Source organism: Passer montanus, unplaced genomic scaffold, assembly GCF_014805655.1.
Source record: "Passer montanus isolate IOZ18808 unplaced genomic scaffold, ASM1480565v1 scaffold1, whole genome shotgun sequence".
NCBI classification, from domain to species: Eukaryota; Metazoa; Chordata; class Aves; order Passeriformes; family Passeridae; genus Passer; species Passer montanus.
The window spans coordinates 18,963,356-18,983,967 of NW_024356504.1; the positions used below are offsets into that span (position 1 = coordinate 18,963,356).

The window sequence follows — 20,612 nt, forward strand, 5'->3', positions numbered from 1 at the left end:
TTAAATATCAGCTAATGACTTATTTTGGTCCAGCTCTGCTCAGAGTAATGAAGGAGCAGCTGTTGCAGCTCCTAAAGGAAAAGCAAGAGTTTTTTATCAATTCTGTATGAGCTGGCTGGTACCAAGCTGTGCTGACCACATCTTGGCAGCCACCACCAGACAGCAGTGGGGAACAAGACACCCACTGGCTGAGTTATCACAGCTTCTGACATTGGGGAAGTGCTTGCTTTTGGTGGTGAATGCAAATTGCAGAGGGAGAAGAGGGTTACACCATAGTGAGGGGAAATAAGTTTTCAAAAAAGAAAAAAACATTAGATTAAATATTTAAAGTATTTAGAGCTCAATATGGGGAAGAGATCAGCAAAGCACATGAGGCAGACTGTTCTCTAAAAGCATTCTAGATGTGGAATTGATTTTCAGTTGAAATCCTTCAAAGTCTATTTCAAACAAGTATTACAATTCTAACATCAGTAAAGCAGCTGGATATTAAATTTAACCAGTTGTTCTTGAACATCTTCCTAAGTTTCTGCCAAGTATTAATCCTTTTTGTTTCCTAATAGCTTTCTCTACATTGCATTATTCATCAGTGTATTGCCAGATGATTTCAAGCTTTTTTCCAGGTTCATGGCTTAGATCATAAAACTATCACATGAGAATTTGTCAGCAGCAGTTACAAATGGAACATAACACAGAGGAGTCTGAGATTTTAGGGCTTCTGTTTAGAAGATTAAAATCAAATACTGGACTTAACCATGTCTGAACAGTTGCTCAGGAGGCTGGGAAGGGATGGGGGCTATTTTAGCAGTCCACAGAGGAAGACATAGTTGGTAACTCTGAGAGGAGCTGGTATAGGCTGAGGAGTGGGGCAGATAACTCAGTCCTGCCTGTTAAGTGGCTACAGAGTAAACTGGGGAATGGTGGAAGGAATGGTTTGACTCTCCCCAGCTCTAACCTTAAAGGTAGGAGCATAAGTCTAATCTCCAGTATGAGTCAACTGACTTCCAGAAATGCATCTTGTAGGGGCTGCTGCTTGTGATAAGTTCATGCCCTTTAGTAAGACATCTTATTTTCTGGGATTGATGTTTTGAACAACTGCACAAGTAAAGCTGCTGATGCCAGGTAAACTGCCTGGCAAGAGCCAAATTGGGGTGATTAGGCCCATGGTTTGCCAGCTGTTCAGAGTTTGCTTTTGGGCTGCAGGTTGTGTGGGATGCAGTCAGCACTGAGGTGGGTGAGAGCTCAGTGAGAGCTGCCTGCACCAGGCAGTCAGAATGAACCCCTGGGGACCCCACCCCATGTTACTGCCCAAGGGGCAGTAGCTGACCAGTGGAGCCAATCCATCTCAGCAGTGCTTACATGTTCCAAGCTTTATTAACGTGTTGCAAATTTGTGTGAATAACTGAAACTAAAATGCTTTGCAGAAAGTGACTGTTAACTGAAGATAATTCTGAAAATATTTCACTCTCTCGCATCCCCATGCTCACGCCTCGCTTCACCTTTCTACCATACATCTGGCACATCTGTACAACCTCTCTTTCCTCCCCTCATACACAGTCCCTCTTTCATGCCACTTCCTTACAGAAGACACACCAGAGTGCCCTGCAGGTCCAGCAGAAGGCCGAAGTGTTGCTGCAGGCTGGACATTATGATGCTGATGCCATCAGAGAATGTGCTGAGAAGGTGGCCCTGCACTGGCAGCAGCTGATGCTGAAGATGGAGGACAGGCTCAAACTCGTCAATGCCTCTGTGGCCTTTTATAAAACCTCTGAGCAGGTGAGCTGGACAGGGCCATTTCTGAGCCATAGGAAACCAAGTCTGAATCAGTAAAAATTCTTTCTTTGACAAGTAGTGCAACAAAAAAAAAAAAAAAAACAAAAAAAAAAAAAAAAAAAAACCAAAAAAAACAAAAAAAACCCAAAAAAAATTCCAAAAAAAATTTAAAAAAATCCACAAAAAACCCAAAAACATATCCCATTCACCCCTCAAAAAAGATAAAAAAGAGCAGCAAGCAGTTTGTAATAACTTTCATCTCAAAGTTTTCAGTGTAGCGATGTAATTCTTGAAGGTGCTGTTTTTGTTGGGGTTTTTTCAATTTTCCCTTTTCAAACAGGAAAAATTTTGAAATCCCACTTTTGTTTCAAGTTCTCATGATACTTAGTTTTGAGGAATATAAATCTGATTTTCCTTGAGAACTGCTTACAATTAATTGTTACTTTGTGAGCCAATGTTTTCACTAGTACTTAAATACCACCATGCCAAAAAAGATGCCAAGATTTGAAGGGATTTCTCTTAAATCCACCTGCAACACACATAATTACAGCAGGAGCCCATTATATGCTATCCCAACTCTACTTCATTCCAGGTGTTCATGAATTGCAAAACACATTCCAGTTGGCTGCTGGCATGGTGGGATTATTCATCCCTTGCACAAGCAGGTGCCCTTCATACTGTAGTCAGTGGGAATTAGTGTCACAGTGTGGCTACTCAAGCAGCCTTGCCTGATGTCATTTACTGCAGCCAAGCAGTTGGTGTTAGCAGGGACACTGCAGGAACCTGTGGTTTTGCATAAAAGGCAGCAGTGATTGCCAGGACATTTTCTATTGTTATTGTCACACAGTTAGGTCCTCAATTAGAGAACCAGACATGGGAAGATTTTTAGCACAACTAGATATGTCATTAGGGAAAGAGTGTACTTTTCCTTAACTTGGAGGCTGTAGATGCTCCTTGGGTGACTTTTTGGTGTTATTTGTTTAATGTATTTTTAAGACTGTTTAAGAGGAATGCATTCCTTATAATTAATGTATTTCACTGTGAAGAGTTTCAAACAGATTTACAGTCCCTGATGCATTCAAGATCAAAATGAATTATGCTGATGGAGGAGTGTGAGAAATGAGAAAATTGTTAGGGGATTCATTAGAGCTTTAGACAGTTAAATGTACTGGCCAAAATATGTATTGGCAGTAATTTATCAGTTCAGTCTCTCTTCTTGTTTCCAAGTCTCAGACAAGCACACTGCAGTGCCTACCAGTTAATTCATTGGTTGTGTCTATTCAGCAAATGTGCAGGGCAAAGATCACTCAGACTTTGAATGCTCATGAACTCCTGCTGCAAGCCTGTCATCTTCTCTTGGGCTGCACAGCTGATCTACAGTCCTTAAGGGTCTGCTCCGTGACTGCCTGACAGTGAAATGAATCATTTACTGCATCCTGAATTCTCTGAGTATCCAGAAAAAGGAGCAAAAAGAACAGTGTCACATGCAGCCAAACTTTTTCATGCCTGTCTTCCCCAAGTATATTATGTTCTTGATATTAGTGGTGAAGCTCTGGATTTCAAATAGCCCAGTTTTTCTCTGACTTCATTGACAGCCCATTTTATATTCGCTTCTCTCATCACCTTAACAAAAAGACAATCTTTGCATGTGCAGGGACAATTCTTCCTGGAAATATGTGAATCTCAGGCAGTCCATTTATTTTCATTCTTTAAATCACCGAAGTCCAATAGAATGTCAAGATTTTCAAAAAGTGAAATGGAAATGCTTTTCTGTGCCTACATGACACGTGAAGCACTTACTCTTCACTAAATGTTTGAGGGTGAATGCTGGTTTGCATCCAAGCAAGAAAATAATTTTAGATTGCCAAGTGCATAAGGTCCTTGCAGAATGCATAGTGCACAAGCCTGGCAGCAGGATCAGTTATCAGCTCACCTTTACTCACAAGTTCTAAAGTGGACTTCTATGTGCTCTTGATCAGATTTACATGAAAATGGCCTGTGATAGTGGGGATGATTGAGGGGTAATTCTGGAGTCTCCTTCAGGCTGTGCACTTAATAATATGGGTTTCCCTGAATTATAACTGTGTTTGTATTAAAGCTGCAAGAGTGAGCAAGAAAAGGATGGACATTGTTACTTGGATCCCAGCAGTAACTGACTGGGTCATCTCAACAGTGGAGTCTGTAGGAAGAGCCCTTTGGGAAAGAAGAAGAAAGTTCCAAATGTCTTGGAAAACTTTTGCTGTGTCTGCACAGGCCACTGAGAATATTCTCAGGATATGCAACATAAAAAACTCAGCCTTGTCTGAGGCAACTGCCTAATTTCCAGGCTGTGTTGGTTTATTTACCTGATTTCCACTGTTCCACTATTCTACCAAGACAGAACATATGTGTGTGAGCCCAGTGCAGTGGAGCACCTGCATCCATCTAGATTGTGACCCTGATTTAAAGTATATTGGTTTCCATCAGCCTTTTAAAAAGCTGTATAGGGAGCAACTAAAATATAGCTGAAGAGAATTAATTCCAGCTTCAGACTTTGTTTCAGGAAAGTATTTAAGCATGTGCTTTTTTTTAAGTATGTGTTAAGTCCCTTGACTTCAGTAGGATTTAAACACGTTCTAGAATAGGGATTGTTTCCTCAATGATCCACTGGGGCTGGAGCAACTCCTGCCTTGATTCAACCTTTTGTGCTTCCTCCGTTCATTAGAAGAGAAGAATGATTTATCAGCCTTAAACCAGATAAATTGTATCCCAAACAGATCCCTACGGGTAAGAAAAACACCTTGATCGTTCTGTCTAGGGCCTGTTTTATACCCAGTTACCCCCATGCTGTGGCCCATAGCACAAAAACGAAATGTCATTTGTCACAGACTTTCACTGAATGTTCTCCTGGTTATGATTGTGGATAACTGAGTTGTGCTGTGGGCATGTTTCAGGTGTGCAGCGTGTTAGAGAGTCTGGAGCAGGAGTACAGACGGGATGAAGACTGGTGTGGAGGCCGAGATAAACTTGGGCCAGCAGCTGAGATAGACCATGTCATCCCTCTGATCAGCAAACATCTGGAACAGAAGGAGGCTTTTCTCAAGGTCTAATTTTCGTTCTCTAATGAATTAGGAAAACTTTCCATTAAGTAGACAATTTAGAGCAGTGTTGGTAAGATTGAGAGGATGCTCTGATGTGTAATTTAGTTCAGCTACTGGCTGGCTGTATAAACCCTAGGCCAATTTTACTTTGTTGTAGCAAGGGTAATGAGCATTATTATTAATACATATCTCAGAGAGATGCCATCAAGACCAGTTAGGTGGTGTTTACACTTGGAGGATGTTAGTTGTTGTGCTGGTTCAAAGTTCAGTTCTTAAAATAAATGACAGGTATTAATCAAGACCAGTTAGGTGGTGTTTACGCTTGGAGGATAAGTGCTGGTTCATCTTGGAGGTTGTGCTGGTTCAAAGTTCAGTTCTTAAAATAAATGACAGGTATTACACATCATTTTGGTGTTGGCTTGTACAAACCATCATTTCAGATGCTTTGACCATCTAAAAACCATGCTTCTACAACCAGCATTTCAGGTTTTGTCCTCCAAGCCAATAACTGAAGAACTAATAATAACTGAAGCAATTTTGTCTCTGCAAGGCAGCACCAAGATGGAGACAGAAATTTGTTCCTGCCTTCCAGGTGTTGCTTTGGAAGAAACAGGGATCTCCCAGGCTGACAAGTGAACTGTCGGCCAGCCTCCCGCTGCCACTAAAACTGATACACAGCATGCAACTACACTTGCAGTCAAGGCTTAAGAAATTACACCTCTAGATCTGAACATTTTTTGAAACAATGAGTACTTTTCTTGAGAGATGGTTTAGATTTGGTTAGGCAGAAAATGTGTGAAGTTCCAGTTTTTAACAAGCAGTTGTTTTCTTACTGTCATTAATTTGCCTTAATATATAAAATTAATTGCTGTATTAAATATTACTCATGTTTTAATATGTCTGCGAGACTGTTAGTTTATTAGCTGAGTTTATTGACTTTTAGCTAAAGTTCTCATTTCCCAGAAAGAGAACTTCTCCTTGCAATATAAGCAAGAACTCCTTTGGTTCGCTTTGCTTTCTTTGCTCATCTTTACTGATTCTTTTTGGTGGGGGCTATTCTTCCTAGGCCTGCACCCTGGCCCGGAGGAACGCCGAGGTATTCCTCAAGTACATCCACAGGAACAACGTCAGCATGCCCGGGGTGGCCAGCCACACCAGAGGGCCCGAGCAGCAGGTCAAAGGTTGGTGCAGCAACAGCACTGAAGGTCTGGTTTGCCTCCCTCTCTACAGGGGAGTCCTTCTAAAGTCTGTGAATGTCTTCAGAAGGCAAACTCCGTTCTAGTGTCATTTCCTTTACCAGATCACTCTGCAACTACTCTTGCTTTGTGGTGGTTTCTTGTATGTGCAGTTTGGGGGTTTGGTTTTGGGGCTTTTTTTTAGCAGCCCATTTGAATCAGTGCCTGTTTTTAGGAAGTGTGATTTTGGGATCTCTGCTTTTGGGAATAAGGTCCAGGCAAAGTGATTAAATTCATCATTTCCTAGCTTATTTCTGTATGCACTGAAGGAATCCCTAGTCATGGAGATGTTTTCCTTTGCCCTGCAGCCATTCTGAGCGAGCTGTTGCAGAGGGAGAATCGGGTCCTTCACTTCTGGACCCTGAAGAAGAGGAGATTAGATCAGTGCCAGCAATATGTTGTCTTTGAGCGCAGTGCCAAGCAGGTAGTGTGAAAACCCCCCTTATCCCTCTCTCCCAGCAATGTGTCAAATCTCCTGTATCCATGTAGTGCCTCTGTGGGGGGCTCCTGTTGCAATCTCAAGTTGTGTCTAAACACTGCAACTTTTGAAACCATGGCAAATAGAGATTTTAAAACAACTTAAGACAGTTCCAAAACCTGACAACAAGATTCACTATTTTGGTCACCTCAGATTAATTTCTGTATTTCTTAATTTGTTTGAAAATAAATATAAGATCAAACTTGTTTTATTGAGCTATTTCTGACTGAGAAAACTGCTTTCCCTGCCAATTTATCTGTATATAGATGGAATTCCCTACATTCCTTTTTGTCCTAGGAAATACAGAGTCCCATTTTGTATCCTTTCCCACCTTCTTTCATTATTTTATTATTTTTATGTGTTCCTAGAAAGTGTTTTAGTATACAGAGTATTAATCCCAATGCATTTGATATTCTTTGTTTGGCAGGTGGTTTTTTTGTCAGATGATTAATTCTTGAAATACAAAAACTGTTTATTTTGTTTTTCCTTTGGTGTTTTTGTCATTCACAGGCCTTAGACTGGATCCAAGAAACAGGCGAATATTACCTCTCTACTCACAACTCCACAGGGGAATCAGCAGAAGAAACTCAGGAACTCCTGAAAGAATATGGAGAATTCAGAGTACCTGCCAAAGTAAACAGTGACTATAATCTAATTATACCATCTGCTTTTGCCTGTATTTATTGTCTTGTTTCAATGCCTTAAATCTCTGTAATAATATTCCCTTGATTTTATAGTTGCCCTCTAAAAACCCTAGCCCTGAAGAGAAATAATTTTTGTGAACTTTTAGCAAGACACAGGCACAAAAAGGAGTTTTCTCCACCTTGGTTAGTACTGGTTATAGAAAATTTCTGTTCTGATCAAAAGGAAGAGAAAGTCCATCCTCATACAGAGTTCACAGCAATCTAATAAGACATTCCATCCTCAAGCAATCATTCCAGAATGGCACAGAGTGACTAATTGATCTGAACACACCCAAGGTCACCATGGACTCCTGGTCTCTTTCTTCTGTCTTTAAAACCACAATTTGTCTCACTAATTCCAGCTGGGTTGATCACAGATGATAATTCATCTCATTAGAAATAATCTGCTGATCCAAACAAAGCACTTTAAATAGATGAGTCTTTAAACTCTGGGGTGAACATTTTTGAATACAAAACTGCATTACCAAGAATATATTAATTTATATGGAGCAGTTCTGGGAAATCGGTGGGGTTTACACAGGAATGGTGATTGGATCTGCTTCAGACAAATTAATTCAAATCATAGGTAATTCATAGACAGTGAATCCACAGGGGTATTAAGAGTCTCTGATAAGGATGTAAATTGCAGAGTTGGACTGCAGGAAGACCATGGCTTTGGTATTATGTAGCTGAATTTCACTGTGTCCTGAAATTGATCTTCTGTAATCCTTAAATTCCTCCTTAGGCTGTCTGTGCTTGTATGGGTTTGATTTGCAGGCTCTGTGGTGTTCTTGTCCCCTTCTTTTAGCTTAACTTGCATGTTTCTGAAAATGTGAGATAGCTAGCAGTGGATGGAAGGTAATTCCTTCAGACAGGACACATATGAAATTCTTTCAAGTACTTCTGAATTCTAACCACGCATAATTACTCCACCTGAAATTACATTCTGGTTCATAATTTAATTTTTATCAGAATAATCCAAATTCATAATGAAGTTTCCAAACCATTTGGACTGTTGACTTAGCCTAGGATTGAATTTTAGACCTTGTTCATTATCAGCCATTACTGGCTGTTTCTTTCACTGACACATCTAAGTCTTGCTCCCTCAGGCTGTCCTACTGCTCCTACTGCTGATGTGGGATATTTTCACTGCCATGTGCAATCTGGTAAATGCATATCATTCCCAGACTGATGTTGTTCCCAAATTAAGCTGCAGCTGAAAGCCTTCCTGATCCCAGTAACTTTCTGGCCAAACCACTTGTGTGAAATGCAAAATCACCAGTAGCTTTTGAGAATTAATCTCCCTTTAATACGAAAGGAAGTTAGATTTTTACATCTCCATACCTAGCCTTGCTTAGGTACTCATTTAATTTGTTAGGATGATGTCTGATTCAGCTGTTAATCTATTATGGTGGTGAAATATCTTGAATTTAGTTTTGTGCTTGAAATCTGCTGGATGTTTTCTGGTCTGACGTGCATTTGTCCATTTGTGGTCAGATCACTGATAATGCCAAGCACCTGACACTCTGTCTTGCTCCAGGCAGGGGGGAACATCCTCTCTGTCTTTGACCACAGGCTTGCCAGTGCCTCATTTCCTGAGATAGATTTGGAACCAGAACTAAAGTCTATAACTAGGTCCTTTGTGCCAATTTTGACTAAGGGGCAGTTAGAGACTAAGTGGAATAGAAAAGACCAAAAGCAGTGTGTGCTTTGGAGTTCAGGCATTTTTTAGCTGGTGATGTTCTAACTGGACCTAAAATACTGATGGAAGATTTTATACTAGACTATTAATTTGGATTTAAATGCTGTTTGTTTTTGAAACAGACAAGTAATGACTCAAAATCACTTCCTGGGCTGATATGTGGTGTATTAATGACCTTCCTACATAGATCTGCAGATCCACCAGATATAGACTCAGAGTCCTTTGAGGTGTGATTTTAAAATCTTGTCTTCTACTCCAAGGCTCACCAAAAATAAGCTCTTGCTTATGAGAAGGAGGCGTGTATAACTTCCAACATGTTTTATGTGTTTGTGTCTGTGGGGTATCAAAAACTTGACTTTCTATCTTCTTCAGCTTCATAAGTGTCCTTATAAAAATGTCATTCCTTTCATGTTTTACTGAAAAAGTTTGAAGTGTCTGATTCTGTATAAGATGAAATACAGACACTTTTTAACGATGTATAAAAATTGTGAACTTCTTTTGATTGCTGTGTGAGTTAAAAGCAAAGGAAATAATAATAAAACATAACCAATGACCATATTTTGGGCAGCAAACAAAGGAGAAAGTGAAGCTTCTCATCCAGCTGGCTGACAGCTTTGTAGAAAAAGGACACATACACGCCACTGAAATTAGGAAGTGGGTCACCACCGTAGACAAGCGCTACCGGGACTTCTCTCTCAGGATGGGGAAATACCGTTACTCCCTGGAAAAAGCCCTTGGAATCAACCCAGAGGTACTGTAAGACCCAGTCCTGTTGGGGTTTTATACCAGAGTCACTGAGGAAAGTGAAGACTGTGGAATGAATGCTTTTGGTTTTTGTGTGCCCATTAGAAACACTGAAAACTCTGCCAGCCCACCTGGCCATGCTCTGCTTCTGGAGAAAAAGGGTTAAAGGGTTTTTCTGCAGTTGGTCAGTGATGTGAGGAGAGGCAGATGAAGATCAGAAATATTTTCTAAACATTTTCTAAATTTTTAGATTTTCCAAATGTTTGCACCATTTTTCAGGAAGAATGGGGGGAAAACACCTTAATGGAATTGAGTCTGTGTCAATTTCGGTATAAACCATAAATCCTGCTCCCACACCATTATTTTGCAACCAATACAAACTTTGGCTCTAATTTTTTATTCTCTCATCCTTTAACTAACATAAACAATTGATCCCCAACCTCATCTCTGAATTCTTTTAGGTGAAGTAGAGCATCACAAGAAGCAAAAATTAGGGTTTCCTGCTATTCCCTGGCCATAATAATAAGGGAGAGTGCCAGAAGCAGAAACACTTAAAAACCTTTCAGTCAATGACTCTTTGGAATTAAGTATCAAGAATAAGGAATAAATTCCCTCACACTCTGATGATACTTTAAGTGCACTGTTCCTTGTAGGGTCTTTGGTTTACACAGAGTTCTAACTACAGCCTGGAAAGGTGTCCCATGGTAAATGGCCACTGAAAGTTGTCTCTGCATGGTGCTCTATTCATCAGACTGGTTTTTGTGAAGTCCCATACTAGACAACTAATTTAGATATAAAAGAGTAAGGTAATTTAGACTTATCAGTATTGATTCTTAGTTAGGAAAAACAGTGAAGATTACAATGAATATAATTTCTGGGTTTTTTAAGATTTATCTCTCAGCTTTTTTATCTCTTCTCACAGTACTCCTATTTCTCTCTAAATTTCCTCCTTCTCAATATTATCTTATTTTGTCCCTTCTTACCTCTCTGATCTCATGAACATGCTGCACTTTGCACAACAGTAGGATTACAATGAAGTTAGACTCTGTACTTTTTTTTTCCTAGGATAACAAAGACCTAGAACTAGATATCATTCCAGCAAGTCTTTCAGACCGGGAGGTAAAGCTGCGAGATGCAAATCATGAAGTCAATGAAGAGAAAAGGAAGTCAGCCAGAAAGAAAGAGTATGTTCCCAAACACTCTGTCTGCATGGCACATTATCTGCTAAAGAATAATTTTGTGATAGTTGCATGACCAGCACTGACTGACAGTCCTGTAACTCCTTCCAGCTGCAGAACTATTGAGATAAGTCTGCAGGTGTAGGGCAGAAGTCGTTACTTGTAGGATAGAGAATTTCAGAACATAAAGGTTGAATTTCTTTTGGTTTTAATCAGAAGTTAGAAAAGGAAAGTAGTGAGTCAAGCACTTGGATTAACCCTGATGTTGTGGAGTTGCTAATTTCTTTCTGGTTTTATGTAAAAAGTAACATGAGTAGGAAAAAATAAAGAGCATCTTTAGATCTCTAAGTATTATCTAAACATCAGTGACCAAGAGTTCACTTCAGGTTTAGGTTCAAATTTCAGCAAGTGTAGGACTGAGAGAAGTGGAAATAGTTCATACTAGAGAAAATGATTGAGAGATGCTTGTTGCACTTAAATCCATGAACAGTCTGTTTTCAGAGTGGTCTGTCTTATTTTTTATGTAAGAATATTGGGAAAGTGTTTCTCAGCCCTCTGAAATTGTCACAGGTCATGACTGATAAGAAACCACTTATACTTTAGAAAATATTACATTTGGTCTGCCTGTGGCAAATTTCAGGAATTTCAACTTTGAGGGGCCCAGCCTCAGGCTCTGTAGATGCCATTATTGCATTTCACAGAATCTGGATTTTCTCTGGTCAGATACCAAGTTGTTGAAGTCTCTTCAAAGTAGTGGTGTCTCCCAAATCCATCTGTTGCCTCTGAAGGTAAAGTTTTAGGGTGACTTCCCACTGACTGTCAGCAAAGGTGCAAATGTTGGTGAATCACAATTCCCTAATCCTGGGTGGAAAGAATTTCTGAGAACCAGCTGATAGTTAAAGATAGGCATGTAGATGGTAAATCCCACAGACTCAGGAATACAACTTAATAGGATTTTGTGCAGAAAAGCTATTTAGAAAATAACTCAAGAAGGGACTGGAGTATGAAGTGCTATTTTGGTCATGGACCTGAAAGGTGCAAAGTAAGGCAGCTGAATATCTAGGGTGGAAATTCCTTTATTCTTTAAAACAACAAGAGGATGTTTTGTTTTCTGTTCATTGTAGAAATGTTTATAATGTACAAAACACCTGAAATACTCCTTTTTTCAGATTCATTATGGCTGAGCTGCTGCAGACAGAAAAAGCTTATGTCAGGGATTTACATGAATGTTTAGAGGTGAGTTATGGCCCAGGAGCTCTCCAGTATTTCCTGGAAGCACACATTGTCCTTTGCAATGGGGATGTTCACTTTAATGCACAGGCTGTGCAGATTGATTCATGGAGCCTTGTCCTTAAAGATTCAAATCTGTTCCTTTGAATCATCTCATACTAGAGAAACTTCTGGATTTGCACAGTCAAATACCTTGCCTAGCTGTAAGCAGGGTGTTCCTAAAGTGGATGGTGATATTCAAGGCAAAACCCAGAGTGTAATTCAGTGAAACCTGTGAGCTTTCACATTCCTGCAGTCTGACAGAGATTTTTGTGTATCTAATGCTACTGGAGTGGCAAATCTGGCTTATCGTTCAGCTGTTTCTGCCTGCAGTTTTTGGACACCATCAGGTGGACAGCAAAGACAGGTGTTGTTGACATGGTTCTGCTTTTTCCTCAGACAACTTCGAAGTATCAGCACTTTGAATTTTTCTGGAGAGCTTTCTGTAACATTGGAACTTTTTTTTGGCTTGTTTATTTAATCTCAAAGTACATAGTTCCTGTTCAGCCTGTGCCTTTGGCAATAAAACAGGGAGATCTATTATTTTCCACTGCATTTATTCACAAAATTAAGAGTTTCTGGTGTCTTCCAGACTTACCTTTGGGAAATGACAAGTGGAGTGGAAGAAATACCAGCTGGGATCCTTAATAAAGAACACATCATCTTTGGCAATATTCAGGAGATCTATGACTTCCATAACAAGTAGGTTTTCTTACCAGTTCTGTTAATGTTTAGGCACTTGTGCATCTCTGTGGTGTCTGCAGAAAACCCCTACAGTACAATGCACACCTGAGTGTAAAGTAATTGATTTTGCAAAATAATGTTTGATATCTTGTTTTGTTTCTTTTGCCAAAAAGAACTGCAAATTAGTTCAAACTTCACCTTCAGCTGATTATCAATGTTAAAGTCATATTACACCAGTGCTTTGCAGATACCTGCTTTCCATCTCACATAACGAGGTCTAGTTTGGATGCTTGCCTGTCAAAAATATGATCTTGGAAAACACAAAGGGGAGAAAGAGGAATTGTTGGCATGAGCTGGGTTAATAAGTAGCTTCTGCCACTTCTTGGAGACTTTCTGTATTTAATCTGTAACTAACAGTGCTCCATCTTGTTAAGATAAGACTGTGTACCAGATCAGCTTAGAGGGCATTGTTTCCATGGTGTAATGTGAATGCAACAACAGTTATAAACTTAACATTCAGGGGTGCTGGATCCAACAAGTTCAGCCTGAATTCCAAATCTGTCTTCAGGTTACACTTTAAAAACAAATCAGAGAATCCTTCCCTGTTCGAGTTCTGGGACATTTCAAGTGCTTCAGTCAGATAAATGTGCCATCACATAAATACAGCCCAGCAGAGCATGCCATATGCATGCTTTTGTGCAAGCAGCTTCAAAGGATATCAGGATATTTTTATATCATATCATATTTTATCATATCATATTTTGTTCTGGTCACCCTGACTGATGCCATCTCATTACCCTCCTTTTTCAGTTTCCACTGTTCCCAGCTCCCTTCCTTCCAGCCCTCACTCATGTCCCACAGATGTCACTGCTCTCATTTCCCTTTTCTCTGACTCCTCCTCCTGCAGCCTGCTGCTTCTACATAATCTTTTTCCTCTAAAATTTCTTCCTAGCAATGCTAAAATAAATTTCCCCTGTCCCCTCCACCAGTGTCCTCCCCAGCCTCCTCCTTTGGCTGGTGATGTTAAGGCATCCTCCAGCCTGATTCAGAATCCATGTCCAAGGAAGGGTAGCAAAGCTGGAGAATGGTCCAGAAAAAACATGTTCTAGGAGGAGCAGCTGAAGAAACTCTTTCATATTCTTCTTTCCACCCAGGCATTGTACAGGACTCTATTTGAAAACAGGTGTCACTTGTGGTACAAACTGTTCAGAGAGAGCTGATTTTAAAAATCTGTATTTTGAAAGTTGACTACTTACCTATGAAATGCTGAGCTTGTTTAAGTTGTTGTCCTTTGTCCAGTGTGGTGAGCTGGGTGTTGGGAACCTGGCAGCTTTGGGCTTCCCTTGTTGCTCTTTGTCTGAACCACTACACAAGAACTCTTTGAAGATCTTTGTTCAGATAGAAAAGTCCTGAGCACACTGACTCCCTGCTAGGGATTGCCTCTTTTTCCTTTCTGGTGGAGTTAGGCATGACTGTGCTCAAAAAACCAAGCACATATTGGCAAGTGACACTTTTCCTGCTGGGTGGACACTTGGGTGGTCTCATAATCAAGATACAAGTATTGATCATTAGCACTGATTAACTCATTGGTTATCCTGCATCTCCTGGGTATTTGACTGGAACTAATTACATTGGTGTCTGCTTTTTTCAGCATTTTTCTAAAGGAGCTGGAGAAATATGAACAACTGCCTGAGGATGTGGGCCACTGCTTTGTCACCTGGGTAATGAGGCTGCTGCTTCTCATAATTTATTCAAATTAATTCCTCCAGCACAGACTGGAACAAGCTGGGAATAGGTGGAAGGGTTATGTCCCCAGTGATAAATGAGATTAGGAGCTAGTCTGGAACTATAACTGCTTTGTCCTTCACCTGCCCAGGGTGAAAGTTTCCACCCTTCACCTCAGCAATAGTGTGAAGGCTTTCCAGAGCCTCTCTCCTTGTCCTGTACTGACCACACAGCTTTTATTTACCTCTGCTGGTTTCTTTTTAGCAGAACTTCATCAAACCAAACCCGTTTTTAGGGGTGACATTCATTTTTCTGTGAAAGGCCCTGGGAGGACAGACATTTAAAATCTTAATATACCTTCCTTAAAGAATTTTAGTCATGCCTGAGAACTCCACAAAGGCATGAAGAATATATTTTATCGACTTTTTTCCTCCAGAAATTAGTGTCAAATTTCTGAGCCACTGTGCTCACTCATTCCATTATGCAATGCCAGGATAATTTCCAACAGGACTTTGAAATCTTGATGCAGAGTGTCTTTGTGAGCGTAGGAGGCTCTGAGAATTGGCTACAGTAATTTATCTGTATGAAAGCTGTTCTCTTTTCAAAATATTTACCAGTCAAGTCGGCCATCTTTGTGTTTTGTCTGATTGTTTTATTCATATATCAAAGCCAGGAATTAGTATTTTAAGAGAAAAGATGGAATATTTTCACTTATCCAAAAAATGAGCATGTTTAGAGGATTTCAGATGGGCTTTTAATTTAAAAATATGTCACGAGTCTTGATGAAATGGATTCAGAAATATTGTTTACAAAGAACAGATTGCCTGTTTAGGAAAGGTGAATGCATTTATGTATCAGTCTCTGCAAAATCTTCATGGTGATTTAAGGTACTACTGCATCATCTCAACAAAGGTACATGTCCAGAGCTCTGTGTGTGGTTACAGATGTGCATACAAAGCTGCCTGCACAATTGCAGGATCCTGTTGTTTAGATATCTGGAATAAAAAAATGCAATAGCAATAAAAGGAAAACATCCTCCTCTTTTATTTGCCTCCCTCTTCTTGAGACCAGAGTACATTAATAAGAGGTGGGAGTGCATAGATGCTTTTAATTTCTGCTTAAAAGTAAACAAATTAGGAAATAAAATGTAAACAGCATAAAATTTGAGCCACTGAAGTTTGAACCAAAGTAGGAAAGGCAATTCTGGGCCAAGTGTCACAAGTTTCAAGTAAAAAATGATGGCTTGTGCCAGTTTAGACTAGGTGAGTCACTTGCCCAGCTTCTAGACTGGCTTTATCTTCAAGTAGGTGATAGAGTCAACTCTTCATGACTGAGTTTTGAGACCTTCAAACTCTTGTGTAACATTCACAGAGCTGTTAGAAATTATTTTACAGCTGGATTAAAATTTTAGGCCTTCCCTCTGTGATATTTGTTAAAGAAAGCCTCCCACAGCCCTCAGAACTGCTCAAGTAAGGTATGAACCTTAAAGTCTTCTGCTCTTAATTTACAGTTCTTGTGCTGTTTGGTGGCAGAGTGGGGGTGGTGATGGTGGTGGGTGTGTGGGAGAGAGTTGTCACCTGTATTTGTCCTGGTGTGCCTTAATAAAAACCTGTGGGAACAGAGAAATAGCTTATCTTGCTTTTCCTTTGATGTTTGTTTTCACAGGCAGATAAATTTCAGATGTATGTGACCTACTGCAAAAACAAGCCTGACTCCAACCAGCTCATCCTGGAACATGCAGGGACTTTCTTTGATGTAAGCAGCATTGCTGTTTTCCTTACCTGGTGCAGCTCTGTGCTTTTTTACACTCGAGCTATGGGTTCCTTTCTGTGCCTTGGCATTTGGGTTTTCATTCCACTGCAAATATCACATGCTGTGAGCATTGATGGGCTTTGGTGTGGTGTGTGGTGAGGTGTGGAGACACATTCTTGTAGGAGCCTTTGGGCATTTTTCAGACCTAATCCTTTCTAAAGATCTGGTTTAGATGTAATCTCTGTTTCTGGGTTAGCGATAAAGTGAAAATCTCAGATTTCATTGTATATTATGACCTGAAGTCCCTAAATCTAAAATGAGCTCCTAGCCTCCTGTTCTGCAAATTCTACCCAGCCTATTCCACATTTACTTCATTGTGCTAATAAAGAACTCCATTGACTCAAATTAGAGTATTTCCTGTACAAGTGCTACAGCCAGTGATAAATGTTTTTTAGGCTCCAATTCCAATTTTGTAGGTTGACAAAAACTCAAGTTTTTAAGAACCTTTAAACCAAGCTCTTCCTCTTGTTTAACCTCATCCATTTTGCCATGCTTGTCTGCTACCTTATAGCTTTAATTAGTCATCTTCCTTAAAAAAAAAAAAACAACAAAAAAAAAAACAAAAAAAAAAAACAAAAACAAACAAACAAAAAAAAAACTAGGAAGACCTCTCTTCCAAAGCACTGAAAGTTTGCAAATGTAACAGATCAGCAGGATCCAAGCTGTGCTGGAGCTGGCAGCTGACATAAATCAGCTCCTCTGGAGTTTGTATGTGCCAATGGTTACAGCATTTCAGTCACACAACAATGAAAGGTCACACATGAGTCTCAGGAAAAGTGAACACCTTTTCCTTTTGCCTGGTTACCGAATGGTCTGAAAGTCGAGTGGAACTCACATGAGTCTCAGGAAAAGTGATGAACACCTTTTCCTTTTGCCTGGTTACCGAATGGTCTGAAAGTCGAGTGGAACTGGAAGGGGTTTTCCAGGAGGTGGCGCTTGAGCCTGTGGAATGGTTTACAATGGTTTCTACTGGTCGGCTGTTTGCACAGGTTAAAAGCTTTTCCACTGCAGCTCTCTGCATGGGCTGGAAAGCTGCCTGATATTGCTCAGTAGTGAATATTCGTGTGTCAGCAGCTGCTGTTTTGCCAGGAGAGGTGTTTTCCTTCCATGGGTGCTGGGCCATCACCCAGTGATGCCTGTGCAAAAACAGAAAGCTGACTCTCCCCCCGAAAAATCCTCAAGGAGGCACTCAGTGTGAGTGAGTAAAGTAATGCAAAGTACCTGTGGATCCTTCATACCTTGATCTTGGAGTGGCAGTAGTTCAGGGGCAGGACAGCCTGGCACAAGGAATACAGAGGAAATAGTTTGTTCTTTTTTTCCAGGCAGAACCTGAAATTTCCCAAAACCCTTATGATGAGAGTAAATTATCTAGAATAACACCCCTTAGTAAGAACCCTGCTTGAAAATCACACGTGTTTCTCAAATTTCATAAGCTTTCATAGAAAGCCACCTTTGAGATGAAAACAAGCAGTCCCAGTAATTTGTTTTAACCCTTCAAGCCCATGGAAAACTTGCAGCTACAGGGATCACTGAAAGGGTTAACTGATTAGGAGAAGAAGCAAAGATAGGTGACATATCTCATTTGAAACCATGAAGAGAATTCTGAGCTATGGTGAGAGCTGGGCTGCTCTCAGAATGTAAATGAAGCCATGTATGTAGAGAAAAGCGATGTATTTTATTGAACCAGTTGGGACGGGTGGAAAACAGTGCACAAACTGTCAGCTGGTTTATCCTACAGCACTGGTCTAATAAAGCATAAAGATTACCATCTTCCCTCCCTACAGATGGTGCTTTGCTTATAAAATTCAGAAGTTGTTGGTATGGTTATATTAGCTGGAAATTGCACAGGGAATGAGAAAAAGTGTGTTTATTCTGACTAAATTGCAGTAGACTTATTAATTTCACTCTTTCAGTTCTTATGTCTGTCTTGTTCATCATTACTTAAAACTGTGTTCTTTATTCAGTAGTTTGAAAGATAAATTATGCTTGCCATGTTTAGCAAATTTTAACATTTGTAATACCATGTACTTCAGGCTGGCAAGGTATATTTTTGATTACCAACATATGTTAGTTGTCAACTTCAATTGATAGAATCAGCATGTTATTGAAGTAATCAAGTTGATTTTAGTGTCTTTAGTTAAGCAAGTTCTGATCTTTGGGACAGAGTTTGGTTGAGACATGTACATGCTTCTTCTATTTGGAATACTTTTTTTGCTTTGAATCTTGGAAAATATATGGTTTCATATTCAAGAGCCACAGGGGACTTTTGATTTGCAGGACCAGCAAGGAAAAAGGTAAAGCTCAGTGACTTTGGGAGCATTGCAGAGCATGGTCATTTCTGCATGGATCAGGGTTCTTGGACAGCTTCTCTTCTGAGCCAGAATGTCCCTTTGAAAATGGGCAGAAGCACAAACAGGATCATACTCCAACACTTCAGGGACCAGAGGGAGGAGCTGCAGGGAGAGCATCCCTTCCCAGCGCTGGTCAAATGTCACTCCCCCAACCAGCTGTGTCTCTGCACAGTATGACCAGGGAGCATCCTGGCACAGCAAGGAGTGCCCAAAGGGGAGGCATCTTGCTGAGAGCATGCCCTGCTGTTCAGAGGGCTGGGGGGAAGGAGCAGGGCTAATTTTGTTACTCGGATCCTACAAAAACAAGTGTGCTTTGCCAGCTCCAGGAAGTTCACAGATGTGGCTGAGGTCTTGCTGGCTCCTGCAGTTGTGAATTCAGTCTCAGCCATGTGCTCTGCAGGCACAGTTCCTCTGTGGAGTCAGCTGTGACTCAGCGTCATGCAAACTCCATTAACCCCCAAACAGAGCCCCTTCCCTTTTGGGTCTTCTTCATGGCTATTTAAAAAGAAACCAAACCAACAAACCAAAAATCTGTTGGTACATTGCATGAAAAATGGATGTTTTTGCATCTCAGCATTAAGACAAACACTGGAGCTAAAAAGAAGCAGTAACCTCCTTAGTACTCAGCAGAAAATCAGATTGTATACAAAAGGAAAATCTGTTCTTGGCAGCTCTTCTCCCTTCACCTTCCATAACTTCTTCACTTTATAGTCTCAAATGTACAATCCAGTAGCTGGAGAAAAGTCTAATTCCCCTTTTCCATTTGCTTCTTTGGGGATCAAGGATTTCTTAGTGGCTAGGAACGAGGCAAGGCATGTCCAGGGCCTGGCAGAGACAGAAGGGTTTCCAATCTGTTCTATTTCAGCAGAGAACCTACCCCTGTAGGGCATGAGTTAGGAGTCTTTTAGATGGCTACATATGTTCATGAGGGTCCTATAGGATTTTCAGGAGCTCCTAACTCCTCCTGAAACAGCTGGGGGGAGGCAGCTGGGCCCTTTGCAGCCCTCAGCAGGTCTGTGACATCTCCAGCAATTTGTGAGCACATCACACTGCTCAGCCAAGACATTTTGGCTGAGGTTCAGGGGATGAAACAGTGCTGTAACAGGTGTCATGAGGGGATACCTCTCCTGGCCCCCAGGTGCCACCTCAAAGTAGAGCAGGTCTGTCAGTACCGTGTCAGACCTGTTATTCCCATGTGGATATTTCAGCCACCCCAGGGCTCTCAAATGGGACTCAATGCCTATGTTTAGACAGCTAAATTACACCCTACTCATGCAATTTAATTTAATGTCACTTCATTTTAATTGAATGTTAAGACTCTTCTTTCAGCCTTCATAGGTAGGGGAAACCAGATGACGTGACAGGTAAGTCATACTTGAATCAAGGCCTGTTTACTCAGCAGAGCTTTAGCTTGACTTGCAGAGGGACCCTGCAGTTTAAGTGGCCTTAGGGGGACTCTGCAGTTTATTGTCAGCCTCACTGAAACCACACTCATGTGCATGTAAGCTTAAAGAGTGTTAAAAAACTCTACATAGAATGCAGGGACCCAGTGCTAAATTTAGTTTTGGGTGGTTCTGTCTGGCAGGGGGTTAACAGTTTTCCATGACTGACTGCTGTTTTTATCCCTTCTAGGAAATCCAGCAAAGACATGGGCTGGCCAACTCCATCTCTTCTTATTTAATCAAGCCTGTCCAGAGGATCACAAAATACCAACTCCTGCTGAAGGTACCTCAGTGAGCTGCACACATCAGCTCGTGCAGAGCAGTTCACAGGTTCATGAGTTACCTTCTGCTTAAGGGAGCTGCTTCATAACCTGCAAGCACAAGTCCCTAGAAATCTTCCAAGGGCACAGTCTCCCTTGAGAGCACCTTTTTTTATCTTTATAGCTGTTCCTATTTGAC

At 40.6% G+C, this 20,612-nt stretch overlaps 1 protein-coding gene across 10 annotated transcripts in view; it reads left to right on the top strand.

The window, feature by feature from the left end:
* Positions 1–20,612, top strand: part of KALRN (kalirin RhoGEF kinase) — a 474,406-nt gene that overhangs the window by 319,262 nt on the left and 134,532 nt on the right. For 8 of the 10 annotated variants that reach the window (XM_039698296.1, XM_039698264.1, XM_039698216.1 and 5 more), the window contains exons 17-28: positions 1,555–1,773; positions 4,704–4,853; positions 5,917–6,031; positions 6,394–6,509; positions 7,074–7,196; positions 9,517–9,699; positions 10,758–10,876; positions 12,040–12,106; positions 12,732–12,841; positions 14,475–14,544; positions 16,214–16,303; positions 20,344–20,436. In XM_039698296.1, the coding sequence (XP_039554230.1) occupies positions 1,555–1,773; positions 4,704–4,853; positions 5,917–6,031; positions 6,394–6,509; positions 7,074–7,196; positions 9,517–9,699; positions 10,758–10,876; positions 12,040–12,106; positions 12,732–12,841; positions 14,475–14,544; positions 16,214–16,303; positions 20,344–20,436 (1,455 nt within the window). The remainder of the gene's footprint in view (positions 1–1,554; positions 1,774–4,703; positions 4,854–5,916; positions 6,032–6,393; positions 6,510–7,073; positions 7,197–9,516; positions 9,700–10,757; positions 10,877–12,039; positions 12,107–12,731; positions 12,842–14,474; positions 14,545–16,213; positions 16,304–20,343; positions 20,437–20,612) is intronic. The other 2 variants (XM_039698227.1, XM_039698256.1) reach the window with 1 other exon arrangement.